The sequence below is a fragment of the Mytilus trossulus genome, chromosome 3 (assembly GCF_036588685.1).
Source record: "Mytilus trossulus isolate FHL-02 chromosome 3, PNRI_Mtr1.1.1.hap1, whole genome shotgun sequence".
NCBI classification, from domain to species: Eukaryota; Metazoa; Mollusca; class Bivalvia; order Mytilida; family Mytilidae; genus Mytilus; species Mytilus trossulus.
Genome location: NC_086375.1, coordinates 21,433,242 through 21,449,862, shown reverse-complemented (window position 1 = coordinate 21,449,862; position 16,621 = coordinate 21,433,242). Strand labels below are relative to the sequence as shown.

Sequence of the window (16,621 nt, the reverse complement as noted above, 5' to 3'; positions counted from 1 at the left end):
AAACTAAACAAAATGATACAATTGTTAAATACTTGAGGAAAAGATAGCTTTCAGACAATGCTTTGAGAATTTCAAAAGAAAAGATAGGGTCACAGTGAGTTTTTTCCGGCTAAAATACAAAATCGGAAAATTCATACCTGCCAACTTTTGAAAATGCCCATGGGGGTTTTAGCGCGCGACAACAATTTCAAAGTTTAAAATTCTTTTGCGCGTGCTGTTTTGTAGTCTAGAAAAAGTGTCATATTTGCATGATTTGTAAGATGAGCTTACATCCCTTTTTTAAAGTTTATTTGCATGATTCTAGTTATTTTATCAGCAGAAAATATGAACATGTAGCTGTAAGACCAGGAATTATTTTCATGTGTAAGGATACTAAATAGTTGTTGACTTTTCCAATTTAAAATTATACACAAAGAAGGACCTTTATCAGGTTGGGAACAACACATACATGTAGGGATCCCCCCTCAATGTTAGGACATTAAAAACCACTTTTAAAGTACAAATGAGCACACATTCATATGCATATTATTTGAAGAAACTTTTCCCAAAGAACTATACATCTTATGACCTATCTGGTATTATATGGTCAACACATGTCCAAGAATTTTGATATCTTCTTTATTATTCAAAATAATAGGACTCTTCATTTAAAAAGCTGTTCCAAATATAATGTCAGAATTTCCCATTTTAAAGTTAATAAATCTACATTTTTCTATTTTATTTTTTACAAGAGTGACCCCTTGACTAAGGGTAGTCCCTCATTTAAGGGATTCCTCATGTTGATGTGGGTGTGGGGGTCCATGTGAACAATAATGAATAGTACATTATACTTTAAATGATTGAATACATAAATGAAATTATGTTACAGCAAGTGTATATGTAATGTCAATAAATTAGTGAATAAACTACTATTTATTATATTCATGGTAGTACTGCATCATTGAAGTTTGTCAATCAGCTATGCTTTTATTCTTATTCTGTGTAAGAACCTCCTTACAGTTGAAAAATCATTTGCCATGTTCACGTTTTTACATCAACAAACAGTGGAATACAACACAAGTTCAATATCTAGCATGTTAAAACAATCTTGAGAGAAAACGTTTTTGATTGGCTGATTAATTTGATCATGAGAAACACACAATTTGATTGGCTGAACACGATTTTCCTCCATTAGACACAGTTCAAAATCGGGAACAACAATATTTTTCGTGTAGATTTTCACCAAATCGTCTTTTAGAGGGTTTTTCAGGAACACGATCGTGCAATCGTGACTAAGGGTCAAAATCGTGTAGTACACGCCTAAATCGTGAAAGTTGGCAGGTATGAAAATTCCATGTAGAATCCTTCAGAAAATGCACTATTTTAGAGTTACCTCCCCTTAAAATGGCAATTCTAAAAAATAAAAAAAATAAAAAAAATAATCAATTTTTGCAAAAATATTAATATTTATAAGTTATATTCTTATAAATTGGTTCTTTTAAATGAAAATTCGTATTAAATATCTGCATTCCTGCATTAAATTTTGCTAATTTGATAGAAAGTATGGACCTTTGGTTCACTGTTTTTTACAATCCAAAATGGAGGAAGACACCCATATCACCTTAAGATATACTTTGCAAAAAAGGAAACACATAGGTCAATTTCATTTTTTAAATAAAGACAACAATAAATAAATGAATATTAGATAAATAATGAAATATATGTAACACTCCCAAACGTGTCCGATTCCCCTAAAAGTGTCTTTTCTCCCTAAACATGTCCGAAATGTACAATATTCCCCAAACGTGTCCTAATTCATAACCCCCAAACGTGTCCGATAATTGTTATTCGCCAAAACGTGTCCAATATTTAACGCCAAAACATCTCGTGTCTTTTAGCGTCTCAAAATACATGTATCTCCTAAATAAAATCGCTGATAATGTTTAGGGCAATTTCATGACGTGGACACAGGTGACGAAGTTTTCATTTATTATCTTTAGTTAATTAAATGTAGGTTTTTATTGAATATCATAATTCAAAATTTAATCTGTAATTGTTAATTAATTTTTTAATAAAATTGCTTATTGTTCAGTTGCAAGTATTTCAAACTCATTTAGAGCAAACCTGCACATAATTATAAAGTTCAATTAATCAGCGACTTTGTAAATTATTTTGTACTTATAAACTCTGATGATGCTTTTTATATTTATCCGAATATTGCCTGGCGGGCGTTAAGCAACATTTAAAAAAAAAATTTGTTAATAGTTCTCCTTCTGAATTTGTCGGTATTTCAAAAACTCATCAAATCATAAACTGGTTATACCGTTTTTTTTTATATAAATTTTAGGTTTCCAGCATCACTAAAGACATACGATCAAGAGACATAACATCCAGTGCCAAATATTTCATGCATTGGTTTTATAGATTCTTTTTATTAATATGAATGTTATGTGATCAACGTCGGTTTTTAGTGGTTACCGTAATTGCAAATTTAATTTGTACTGTATAAATTGACTTTCTAGACTTTTGATAGCGTATTGTCCAGTTGCAAGTACTCTATGCATATTTAGAGCAAAATAGTTTTACATTTGCTGTATAAATTAACTTTAGACTGTTGATAGTGTATTTCCAGTTGCAAGTATTTCATGTATATTTAGAGAACATACATGTTTTAATGATTTTACTGTTCTATACTGTTTAAATAATCTTTAAACTGATGATTGTGTATTGTCCAGTTGCAAGTATTTCATGCATATTTAGAGAGAACATACAAATTTTAATGTGCAGAGAAAGGAACACTTTCATCCGTTAACTGTACAATTTACATACAATTTAACCGAAATGACGCCCCCACTTTTACCCAGTTTTTTCAGCCGGTTTAAAAAAGTACCTTATCTATATTTGTAATGAAATGGTAAAACTAGTATACGTTAATGGAATAGCAATAACCATAGCTTGATATGGACACAATTTTGGGATTGGACACATTTGGGGTTTTGTTGAGAAATGGACACGTTTGGGCTTTTATACAAATCACACGCTTTGGAGATGTTTTTTTTAAAACTAGACATGTTTTGCAGTTTAGTGACATCAATGTGGACACGTTTGGGGGCATCGGACATGTTTGGGGGGGAAGGACACGTTATTGAGTGTTTCATATATAAGTACATGTAAAAGGTGTTTTTACAATACAAAAATTCCGGTATACTATTAGAAGCAAATAAATTGTTTTTTCTTCAGGTCAAGATTGCTAATAAAAAATGAATATAAAGATTACAGAAAGAAATTTTGAAATGATACCATATCACCATATTAATTAATTTTTTTTGGTGCATAGTCTATATTTATGTGGAATACATGGATGTGAACAGAGAAAACAATGAGTTTAAAAAAATGGTGACGTGAAAAATGCAATATTTGTTCTTTTCATACATCCCATAAATGAATCATTGATATGGATTTGAATTATATGAAGAAAAAAACATTTTACTCCACTTCCTTGATATCTTATCATTTAAACAATATTGTTCTGCACATTTTAAATGTATACAAGTACTGTTAGCTAGCATCAGTTTATGAAAAAAATGAATTAAAATATAGATTTTTAAAAATATTTTACAGCCTCCAAAACATCATAGAGAAAAACCAACACTTGTTTCAAATGTTGAAATACCACATCCTGGAGCCTCATATAACCCAGCATTTGATGATTATCAGGTAAGTCAGAATAAAAATACCACACACTGGAGCCTCAATTAAGGTCAATTATCAGTAAATGAGCTAAGTCACAGATTTTGGTAAAATTTGGCATACAACGTTTGCTTGTTGAATTATATCTGAAAATGGAAAAAATATTCCATACAATCTTTTTAATTTTAATCATTTGTGAATAAAGCACATAAAATTGGCCAAATACATTTATAATTTTTTCTTATAATCATCAAAACTGTTTCAAATACATAGATTCTTCACAAAAACTTTATGTTTTTGATGCATACATTTTCCTTAATGATATGAAATATGTTGCTAGTGAAAAAATTCAGAAACCTAAACAGTTACATTTATTTTGAAGTTTACGGCATTTTTATCAACTAGAACACCACATTGAATTGTGTATGCACTGAAAACAAAGTTAATGTTCCTACTATTATTTTATGTCATTAAAATGTAAACGTTTAAACCAAGGCATATAGTTTTAGAAGCATTGAGATAGTTATGAACTAACTTCGTAGAAAAATGACAAAGAATTTAGTACAATTTAGCCATTTATGACTATAATGTTAGTACATATAGTTATATCATACTGCTTGGAGCTTCTTATGACATAAACAACCTTAGCTTCATAGAATTAAGAAATTGGTTACTATCATATTTATCAATATTGAAATACCAAACTACTGCATCATAAGACCCAGCATTAGATGATTATCTTGTTAGTCAGAATAGACATAAAATTTTATAGATAAGAGGTCATTCAATGTCCAAATAGTTTTGTCAAATAATAATTCACTTTGCAATGTCCATTCCGAATTGTGTTGTAATGTTCTACAGATGTAACATTAAATCATTGTATTCATTTATTGATGGATTGTTATCAAGTCAATTTTTAAACTACTCAATAAAACTTTTGTATATTATAGGCATTGATTGAGAAAGCACATAACGTAGAAGTAAAGAAAGCAAAAATAGAACAGAAGCTTTACAATGCATTAGATGCTAAATTTAAAAAGTTAGACAAAGCAGAGTTAGAGGTAATATATATTAATGTTTATAGGAGTAAATTATTATGTGTCATAGTTTCTTCTTGATAAGCAGTCAAATCTTTTTTGCAATGTTACATAAGTTAAGAAAAAGTCACCTATTTAAATAAAATTGCACAGCTTTATAGAAATATTTTTATCTTAAGATTTTAATAATTTCTGTCTGAGCAATTTTGATTGAGACAGTTAATTCTTGCTCATGTAACAATCTAATAAAATAAACCAACAAATCTATGAACACATGGATAAACAATGCTGTTATGATAAAGCTGTTGTGGCAACTTAAGTCATTGGATACCTTTGGAATACTATGTGAATGGAATGGAAAGATAAAACTGATTTTAAAATAAATGTTGCATATTGAACACTTTTAAGATCTGTCAGATACCCACCTTTTGTTTGTCATTACTTTGATTTACAATTGTGTTTGGGGAGGAGTGTCATATCATGACAACGCATGCATTTACATTTTTCTTCTCCAGAAAACATGGCTGACAGAAATGTCTGCTGGACTTGCTGATGATGACACTGTAGAAGAAAATGATATTGGTGACCTTGACCTTGATAAAATATCTGTCAATCCACCTGTACAGCGAGAAAAGAAAAAGACGAAAATACAAAGAAATAAAGAAAAGAAATTAAAGCAACAAGTACATATTTCAAATAAAAGTTATACCCTTCTTTCAATTTCATTTATAAATGTGCATAAGCAATTAATGAATTCATGATTGTTCAATAAAAACTAGTTATTGTTATAAAATGTATATTTTGTTCTTAACAAAAAAAATTATTGATTTTTTTAAAGGGTATTGATATAAATTTTGTTTAGCTCTTTTCACAAAACAGACATTTTTTTTTTCTATTTTAAAGAAGTGTCTGAATTTTTTCACAATACATTGAAGTATAAATTGAATCCATTTTGTGTCATTCCCAAACGTCATTAAAATTTTATACATTTTTACTTATTATCCATTTTAGGAAAAGTTACAGAAGACAGATAAAGCAAAAAAACTTAGGGCAAACGAAATATTTAGGTATGTCAAGTATTTTAAGAAAAAAAAACATTTAAAATTCTATATTTTCACACCAGAAAAAGAATGGATGAATGAGTCTTTTTAATAACCAACATTTAGTTAAGGCTAACACTGGTTTGCCATTAGTTTTAATAACTTCTGTCTTTAAATAGTATTTCTAAGGAAAATTGTCAAAGTAAAAGCAATAGCAAATCCTTATACAATAATATTTTTCTAAATCCCACCCTAACAAAATAGAAATCCATTCTTCACAAGTTTTGTGTCAAGGTCCTTTTATACTAATATTGATATATTTTGATCCTGTATAAGCCAAATACCTGTCTAGAGAAAACAAATTCTACAGTCCTGTTGAGCATCACTGAAGAGATAGGTATTGTCGAAATGCGCATCTGGTGCAAGAAAATTGGTACCGTTAATTTTATTACTACCACTGGGTCGATGCCTCTGCTGGTGGACTATTAGTCCCCGAGGGTATCACCAGCCCAGTAGCCAGTACTTCGGTACTGGCATGAAAATACAGATTTTTTGTGTTATTAAAATTTGCTGTTACAAAATATTAGAAATTATTATAAATTAAGGAATGTATCTCCCTCATGCAAAGCTCTGATTCCTTTCACGGATTTGGCTATAATTTTTGGACCTTTTGGATTATAGCTCTTCATCTTTTATATAAGCTTTGCATTTCAAATATTTTGGCCATGAGCATCACTGAAGAGACAGGTATTGTCGAAATGTGCATCTGGTGCAAGAAAATTGGTACCGTTAATTTTATTGATACAGGTAAAACAAATTACACTGTAATTTAATTGATTTTATGCATTAGATGTTTTAAAAAAGCTATAAATGACTCCAGATACCAAATTTTAAGAAAGCTAATATAAACTTCCCTTGACTTGGAGTAAAAAAAATAGTTGCACTGACATAGGAGACTAAATAATAACATAATAACACCACAAATATTAAAGTATCCTATTAAGAACCCTTTAAACCTACATGATTTGTAGTTTAAGTTTTGCTGAAAGATCAAAATTTTCTAGATACATTTGTATTAGACATAGTTTATTGTGTTATTTGTATGTATAAATTATTACAAAAAGCTGTAAGCAACATCTGATTGAACTGATGTTGTTCAAACAGTTAAACTAGGGACCATCTTGATTTTAGGCTGAGGTGAGAGTTTTTGCTCTATGTTAAATGCTTCAGATGGGTCTTTCAGATGAAGAACAGCAATGAAAGCAGTAGACTTGCTTTTTTTCATGTGCCCCTATTGATTTTGTACTATAGATTAATACACAATATTTTAAATTTTTCATATTCTAAAATGTCCTTGTTTGAAACACTTGAATGATAATGGAGGAAATAAAAAAATATTACAGATTGAAATCATTGAAAAAAGAAGTAAAAGAAAAAGAAAAAAAGGTAGAACTGAAGAGAGAAGCCAGACTAAAAAGAGAAGCTGCAAATAAAACAAAGACACGGAAAATTGGAAAAATGAAGTATCCTTTTTAGTTTTTGTTTAGATCTAAATAAACTGTAAGGTAAAGAGGGAATTATACTGTGTCAGGAAAGAAATTTCAGATTCTGGCTATTAACATTTTAGGCCACACCAATTTGATTCCTTGTTCGACGGACCCGCCCGCACCTATTTTTCTCAAACAGATTTTTTTCATATGCCCACTTCCCGCATCCGGAAATGTAATCATGTCCATTTCCCCCACCGTTTTATTTTGTAAATATTATAAAAATATATCAACATTTGTTTTTAAAATCACAGTCTAACCTGTATATAACGATTTAAACATAAAAGCACACCACCACACTTCTTAAATATCTGTGAGAATATTTGTTTCAGCATGAAACCTATTTATCCAAAGAAGGAGTGCTCAGATATAAATTTATAAAAGCAGAAATATATACCGGTAAAGAACAAAAAATTGTTTTCTTTCCCCCTTACTTATATTCCCTATCAAAATATGTTCGTTGTTAGAATAAAGTACAAAGAACTTCTGAAGGATTTGCCTTCAACGGCAATTATATTGTATGCTGGCAAAACAAAACTATCCATAGCCGCTGCATGTTTATGCACCTGTCCTGATTGATTCAGGGGCCTGTCGTTCAGCAGTTATCGTTTATTGATGTTGTTCATTGGTATTTTCCCGTTTGGATATATAAATTAGATCGTTGGTTTTCCTGTTTGAATTGTGTAAGCTAATAATTTTGGGGCCCTGTATAGCTTGTTGTTTGGTCTGTATCAAAGCCCCGTGTAAAAGGTCGTATTTTTACCTGTGTTTGTTATTATCAGGTTAAGAATAACCCTCCCTCAGACAAGGGGTCATTTTAATGATGTAGAAAAGAAAATAGAAATACCTAGGATTTGTATAGTTCTTCTATTCAAAACCTTTGAAAACCTTCTTTTCAAACCTTTGAAAACTTTGAAAAATTTTGTACTCGAAAAGAGGAGAGTTACATCATATTTTAAACAACTTTTTCTAAAAGAGGGGTCCACTTATTTTGAATAACATTAAACTGTTAAAGTAAATGTGTTAACATGGTTAAAGTCCAGGAATATTACAAAATTCTTGGACATGTTTTGACCATTTAATACAAGATAGATGTATAGTACTTTGAGAAAATATGAGCCCTTTTGTACAAACAAATTTATTATAACTTATATTGACAAGAATTTGCATAATAAATATTTATTTATTTAAATTTTCAAATCGCACGCTCGCCCCAAATTTTGGAGTCCAAAAATCCCTAGAACAAGAAATTAAATTGGTGTGGCCTTATGCATGGATCTGAACTTTCTTTCCTGACACAACATAATTGTGTGGGTAATACAGGGATCTAGATGACTGAAAATTAAACAATGGAGGAACTTTAACCATGACAAAACCCTACATCTAAACAGTTAGGTGTATTGCGATCAAAAGTCATCCCACTATGTAAGTAATGGTGCACATGCTGGTATATTGCTTTTTAAATTATATTTTATATTTGAACTTTTATTGTAGAAAAAACTATTTTTCATTAACTGTCGTTTTTAAAAATTCCAATGCCAAGCCTGCTCCCCTATTCAAGATTGACCAAAAGCTGTCCTTAAGGTTTCAATGTTGTTTTTTTTTCTATTTTTGTAATTGTTTAATGCTTAAAAATCTAGGGGATCTTTATTTTCACTGTCAAACTCATGAGCTGGTATTGCCGATTTGCAGCATCAACAGCAAAACGATTCATACCCCTTTTGTAAAATGACACTCTGGCAAAAAATAGCAAAACAAAATTTATTAATTTTCCTTGATTTCACTTGAAAAAAATATGTTTAAAATTTTTAAATTGGAAAATTTTTGCCAGAGGAAAAAACTTTTAGGAGCCTCTAGTTTGTGACATTACAAAACTATTGAAGCACCATGTATAAATAAAATCTGTGAACAAAAAATAGTGCAATCAAATGAAAATATTGTCTTCTTTAATGAACTAAAGATTTGTAGAACCAAATTTAGAAATAAAGTTAACAGGTGAATTAGAAGGATCATTAAGACTTTTAAAGGTGAGTTTAACTCTTGTAGACATCCACACTATTGTGGTATTGTTTTGTTTTACATTGTCCATTTGTTAAAATGTTTTTTTTTTATAGTAACTTAAGTTATAGTTTGCAGGTTAAACTGAAAGCAATTACTTCGTAGCCTTTGGGAAATGATCCTGAACATTTCTGTAAAAAAGGTGAAAAACAGTTGCTTTTACTGCACTAATTTCAATATAAAGAGCCAAAGGGCCAAGTGTGCTTTGCTCATCACTTGGAGTCTGTCATTGTCCGCTGTTGTTAACTTTTACAACAATCTTCTCTGAAACCACCAGACCAAAATTGACCAAACTTGGCCACAATCATCGTTTGGGTATCCAGTTTATAAATTGATTCCAAGATGGATTGATGGCTAAAAATAGAACATTGAAAGGTTTTATACTAGTAATTTTGGGGCCCTTTATAGCTTGTTGTTCGGTGTTAGCAAAGGCTCCGTGTTGAAGGCCGTACATTGACCTATAATGGTTTACTTTTTTTTTTAAATTGTTATTTGGATGGAGAGTTGTCTCATTAGCACTCACACCACATCTTCCTATATATATGTATAATGCAACTTTGATGATTATGTTGAAAGTGTTATAAGTAGACAAAATCTGATATGAGCAAAATATTCAGAATGTTGAGCTCTACCAATTGTCCATATACGCCAGAATTGTCAGACAAGGTCAAATAGGAGTTATTTCCCTTAAATGACAAACTCTACTAAGTTGCAAAAATGATCAGCAAGACATGTTTCTTCAAATAAGTCTGCATGGTCAAAATTGTCAGTTGTCTCCTGTTAGAGTTATTGCCCTAAGTCGAATATTTTTACCAATTTGTTTTCCTGTTTTTGTCTTATATCTTAAAACAGATACATAACTTATTATCTTAGATAAGCAAATAAGGTCATCAAAACAAGATCTATAGTTCAGACAAATTGGAGGAAACTGTCCAATGACTTATTATTGGAGTTATTGCCCATTAATGACGACTTTTACCATGTTTTGCCTCATAAGATAAAAATTATAATAGATGAATTTACACTTCAAATAACATAGATGATCAGGTAAGATATATCTACTAACAAGTCAAATTTTGCTGTCAGATATTGTTGGTAGAATGTCACTCTTTAAAGGTAGGGTTGCCCTTAAATGAGGATTTTTTTTACCAAGTTTTTGAGTAAAACAAAAGAAGATAGAGAGAAACTAAAAATAAACAAGATCAACAAAACAGATTTTTTTCATGAATACTATTCTTGTCTATTATGTCGATGAGTTTCATTGGTTAGATATACACATAGACCAAGGTGACATCACAGGCTCTTTAGAGCCCCTAGTTTCGTGCTGTTTGCTCTATTTGTTAAAGATTAAACTGATTTATACCCTTTTCAGTTTATGAGGTTTTATTTAGAGTATTATATTATTAAATCCTATAACATTATTGTATTTTTTAGTTCAATTTTGGTTAAGATTTCTTTGATTTTTCGTAAGGCCCATACTTTATTTTTACCTCACCATCAATGAAAGAGAGGACAATACATTTTTCAGTCTGAGTCAAAGTCTGTTTGTCATTGTTAATATTAAAAGAAATATTGGGAAATAAAAATAGTTTAAAGAAGAAAAATTTGTTTTGTTTGACAGTTAATACTGAATGTTATATATACACATGGAAAAAAGTATTGCAACACCAAATTGAAATTGAAATTGAAAAAACTCTCTTTATTTTGTTGTGAGATAATTTGTTTAAATAGAACTAGTTAAATATTATTTAAATATCACCTGAGTTTGATCAATAATTATCAACTCGATAAGTTCTTATCTGCACATGTAGCTACTGTACCCGTAAACAGCAAAACAGGTGTTTGTATCCTCATTGTTTTCAACACTTTAAATAACCGAGTTTATAAAGTTATGTGATTGACACCTTGTAATGGGTCCTCCACAACTCTTAACCGCAGCAAGATGCAGATTATCAGCATGAGAGAGGCAGGAATGTCGCTGCGACAACCCCACATATTGTTGGTCATCACCATTCCACATTCCATGGCGATAAGACCATTTCGGGGACCATTGCTTACGAACAGACACACAGTTGTCTGTATCCAATGTAGTGCAGAGCTCGCCAAAGTTAAATTAGCATCGTGGAGGAAGATCCATTGTTCCAATGGAATTAGGTGTATCTTCCTTGGCCCAATCGTAGCCCTGATTTGAACCGTATCGAGCATATATGGGACACTAAGTGTGCAAAAGAACAGTCCAGTCCAAACATGTGATGAAATAAACAATGCCCTTCTTCAGAAATGGTTGCTGCTACTTTAGCAACAAATGAGTCGATTTATTGCAGGAATCAGTTAAGTGGCGGTTAACCGTTTGAATGCAGGCTGCGCACAAAGTACTAATTCTTTGTCGTATAATGATCCACCATGATGTGAACAATCATCTTAAGAAAAATTTTGAAATGTCTGACAATGTAAAGTTTGACTACAGTAAAACTTGTAAAATACTGTTTTTTGTACAAAAAACACTTCATTTTGTTTTTAAAATTGTGGTTAGATAAATAATTTTTTTTCAAACATTTTTTGTTCGTTAAAATGCCAATGTATTTTTTCATAAACTAAGTGGCAATATTATTTTACATATATTTTATCATATTCCATCCAAAATAAAAGGCTGATTTTTCAAGTTTTTAAAAATCAAGGTGTTGCAATACTTTTTTCCATGTGTATAGATGGGAGACATTGGGAAGGAGTGATATTCCTCCTTGTTATTTTCAGGACAAAGCTTTATATTTTTAAAGGGCAGGGGACCCTGTTCAAAAGTTTAGATGAAGTTTCTGTATGTTTAGCTCTGATGGAAGCATTTTAATACATAACAGCAAAAAAAGAGATTGAAATATCATCAGAATCTTAGGGTACATGTACAATGATAACATGAAAAAGGGTTAATTTCTGTGTCATTTTGGTCTCTAGTGGAGAGTTGTCTCATTGGCAATCATACCACATCTTCTTTTTTTTTTTATATCAAAAGATAAGTTGTAACCTTATAATCTATTGAAAGTGTTCAGATGAAAATATCAAACTGATATCTTATTATGTATATATTTATGTATGTATTTTATTACGTACCAGTTAATACTAATGTTGAAGCACTTTTACAAATTAGGTCACTCGCTGGTAGTGATTTGGTACCATGTATTTATTAATATCAATAAGTAAACGACTGCAATATCTAGTCTCATGACAGTTAGAAGAAGAGATAACATTTATACAAAGCAATTTTAATGAATTAATGCATCATTTCCCAGCTGATATCACATTGGATTACATAACATTTTCTTACCCTAATTAAGATAGATGTATTTTCTGCTATCATGTCTTAGTGGATCAAGTACATGATCTTGTAGGTTATATTAGATGTTTATTAAATATTGATATTGATACTGTACTTTTCTCACATCTACAGCCAGAAGGACATTTGTTTGAAGATCGATTTAAGAGTTTACAGAAGAGGAGTATTATAGAACCTAGAGTACAAGCAAGGTAATTATAGAACTTAAGAGTACAAGTAAGGTAAATGGTTACTTCTGAGTACTGAGAGGTCAACCTGCTGATTATTATACCTATGTTCTCATAACAGTTCAAATCTGTTCCTGTCATAACAAACTTACAGGAGATGCAGAAAATCTTATTGTTGCAATCAAAATTACTAATCTAAAACATATTAAAATTCATTTGGCGCAGGTAAATACACCTATCCTGTTTAAAGTGGAACATATAAAACTGGTTGCTAAATCAAAATTTCTTTGGGTGTTTATTCCTTTTTTTACAGATAATACTGTAATCATAAAAAAGTGTTTCAAAATATTGGCTTTTTTTTTACATTTGTTATGTCTCTTTGAACACCTTTAATGAAATGTTTGGCTGAACACAAGCTTTATATCAGGGTAATTACCAGCCCAACAATACAATTTTATAAAAAAAAAATGTTAATCAGACATCATCATATGTCAGGCTAAATTCAGACAGAGGTCAATATATGGACTAAAACTACTTTCCATCAAGCAGAATAATTATTTTAAACAAATTGAAATAAGTTAAATTATATCTTACAAGTACCTAACATATGACAGTACATAGACCTATAATGGTTTACTTATATAAATTGTTACTGTAACGGAGAGTTGTCTCAGTGGCACTCATACCACATCATCTTATATCTATACCTTACATATTAGTGACCAGATACCAGATAAGAATTTGTAAATACCCTTTCATGTTAAGCATGTAATGCGCTATTTGAAGAATACTGTAAATGGCATCTGAATTATGTGATTTTTTTTTTTAAAGTTTAATCATGTTAATCTGAAACTAAATGTAAAGAATTTACATTATTATTATTTTCTGATGATGATTGAAAGAGGAAGGAGACAAGAAAATGAGTTTGCACTTTTTTTTTTTTTTTGTGTGAACTATGTTGGTATCTAAGGATATTTGAAATTATGGATGAATGGTTGTTGTTTTCATACTCTCAGGTGGCAACAACTTCATGTATATTCAGAAAAGATTGACTGACTCTGGCTTTAGCTAGCTCTAACCATGTTTCACAAAAAAAAGAAAAAATACTTTATTTTTTATTAGCACTTAAAGTGTCTATAGTAATGGGTTATCAATAATTTATTTACAGACATACAAGGAAGTACAAACCTAAAGTCTTTGATAAGAGAAGCCACAGAGAAGAAGGGTAAGTATTTTGGTTATAAGAATGAAAAGTGTCATTTTGGTTCCATGAGGTGATATTTTATGATCCAACAGGGCAGAAATTTCATAAATTTTGAGATCTATCTGCTATCTATTAACATCAATTCTGTCAGACCACTTATTGTAGGAGTTATTACCCTTGAATGGCAAATTTTATCAATTGTTTCTATGTTTGCCTATAACTTGTCTTGAAAATTATAATAGACAAAGAGAAACATTTTATATTAAAAATAATCAGCAAGACAATTTCTACAAATTGGGCAACATTTTAAAATTGTAGTTTTTTGAGTAATTGCCCTTCACAAATGAATTATTCAATATTTTTGCTTTTGCCTTGAAAACTATTATACAAAGATAGCCACTTAAATATGTAAATATCAGCACAACAAGATTTACTTATACATCAAATGGCTGAAATGGTTATTCCTTAGATTCACTTCTCAATGATGAAATAAGCATATGCTGAACACCGCTATGTAAAATGTTGGAAACAAAATGAAAAATCATATTTAATTTTATGAGCTTCTTAGGGGCATTATGTTTTTTCAGTCTATTAATTTGTTCATTTGTTCTGTCTGTCTGTCCCCCTTCAGCTTAAAGCTTTTGATCAAAGTAGTTTTTTGAGGAAGTTGGAGTCCAATCAACTTGAAACTTAGTACACATGTTTCCTATGATAACATTTTTTGCCTTATCTGCAGTGCTTCAACTTGCCAAAGAACATAGATTTTTAGCAATCTTTTAAGAACACCAACTTGACCTAAAGTATGTTCTTGTTGGCATATTTATATTCTTCAAAGGAAAATGGAAGAGATTTGGTATGATTATTACAATTATGAAATGAATTGTAATTTTTACCAGTTATCTACCATAGATAAGTAGGAAAGATGTTGAACTTTAAAGTTCACCAAAGCAGATTTTTTTTTAATAGTTTTGACATGTATTCTTAGCATGATTGTGGAAGGAAATTCTGTCTTTACACTTGAATCACATTTAGACTTTAAAGTAATTAATTCTACAAAACATTAAACTCTCCCCAAAATCAATATTTAGAATAAAAAACTATTAAAACTGTCATATCAAACAGTCATGATATTCTGGCAAGTTTGTTGTTATGTTAAATCAACACCTTTTGTGTGATATTCAATTTAAATATTATTGTTCGTTGCATTAACAATTTAACACAAATAGTTTCATTTCACCTCCTTTTTATTTGTAAACAAAAGATTTAGTTATTCTTCATTTGAATATAAAAGATGAATTCACTAGTTATGAAGATTTTATTGTTATACGCCCATTAAAATTTTGACGGGACATAATATGGTATACAAATGTCCAGTGTCCGTCTGACTGTCGGGAGTAAACATGTTGCACCGTTACTTGAGAACAACTTATCCAAATTTCATGAAACTTGATAAAGTTGTTTCTTTTGATTGTCAAATGATCTGTATACTTTTTGGTGAAAATAAGATTAAAACTTTTTGAGTTACAACACTTTGTAACAAAAACAGGGGGGTGTTTTGTTCACATGTCGCATCGTATCTCAAAAACGATTCTTGATTATGACTTAAAACTTTAAACACTTCTTAGTTATATTAATTTTTTTATCTGTATACTTTTTGGTGATGATTCAAAATTTTATTTTTGAGTTATTGAGTATTTTGTAAAAAAGGGGGAGTTTTTTTTTACATGTGCTGTATCTCAAAAACAATTTATGATTATTGCTTAAAACTTTACACACTTTTTTGTTATATTAATATAAAGATCTGCATATTTTTTGGTTTTGATTCAAAATTTTATTTTAGTGATATTTATTTTTTTGTAAAAAAAAACCAGGGTGGGGGGGCCTTCTCAAAAACTATATATGGTTATTGCTTAAAACTTTCTCAGAAACTATTTATGATTATTGCATAAAACTTTCACACAAGAAGTTGGGCATATCTTGCGCTCATGGCTCAGCTGTTTATTTTTTTTATGAAATGGAATTTTAATGGTATTTTAGGGTAAACAAGTTATATAACACAGAATCTGTACACTTCATAAAAAGATGCTGTATATGGATTCAGGTCAACCTTAATTTTATCAGTATTTAGTTTTCTCACATGAGAAAGGATTATGTGATAATGAAGTAGAAATAACTGAAGCCCAAAGATTTCATGTGGATTCTTATAGAATTTATTATATTAGATGCTGAAGTCAAATACAATTTACAGCATTTTTTTTTTTTTTTATTATTGAATTGTGGGAAACAAAACTGCAAATCAGCTTAAAGTTTAAAAGATATTGTGAAATCTCAAGATGATTATCTGAAACAGAAGAAAGATGTTAAACTTTATTGTTAAAAGTATCTGATTTATTTTCTGGTTAATTTCAGTTAATGATTTTATTTTCTTGTTTACAGGTCTTGAAGAAATTGAACTGAACAAGATGAACATTGACAATTCTATCAAATTGTGTCAACCTTGGATATCTGATCTGTATTTATTAAATATATATACAGTACATGGTAATAAAACTGTTTTTGTTACTGCTGAAA

The 16,621-nt window shown here is 30.1% G+C and overlaps 1 protein-coding gene across 1 annotated transcript in view; it reads left to right on the top strand.

Moving 5' to 3' along the window:
- Positions 1 to 16,621, top strand: part of LOC134710373 (ribosome biogenesis protein NOP53-like) — a 22,963-nt gene extending 6,342 nt beyond the window's left edge. Inside the window, exons 6-14 of the mRNA XM_063570729.1 lie at positions 3,601 to 3,696; positions 4,620 to 4,730; positions 5,222 to 5,389; positions 5,718 to 5,773; positions 7,150 to 7,269; positions 9,254 to 9,320; positions 12,794 to 12,870; positions 14,015 to 14,071; positions 16,487 to 16,621. Of these exons, the coding sequence (XP_063426799.1) occupies positions 3,601 to 3,696; positions 4,620 to 4,730; positions 5,222 to 5,389; positions 5,718 to 5,773; positions 7,150 to 7,269; positions 9,254 to 9,320; positions 12,794 to 12,870; positions 14,015 to 14,071; positions 16,487 to 16,493 (759 nt within the window). The 3' untranslated portion in view covers positions 16,494 to 16,621. The remainder of the gene's footprint in view (positions 1 to 3,600; positions 3,697 to 4,619; positions 4,731 to 5,221; positions 5,390 to 5,717; positions 5,774 to 7,149; positions 7,270 to 9,253; positions 9,321 to 12,793; positions 12,871 to 14,014; positions 14,072 to 16,486) is intronic.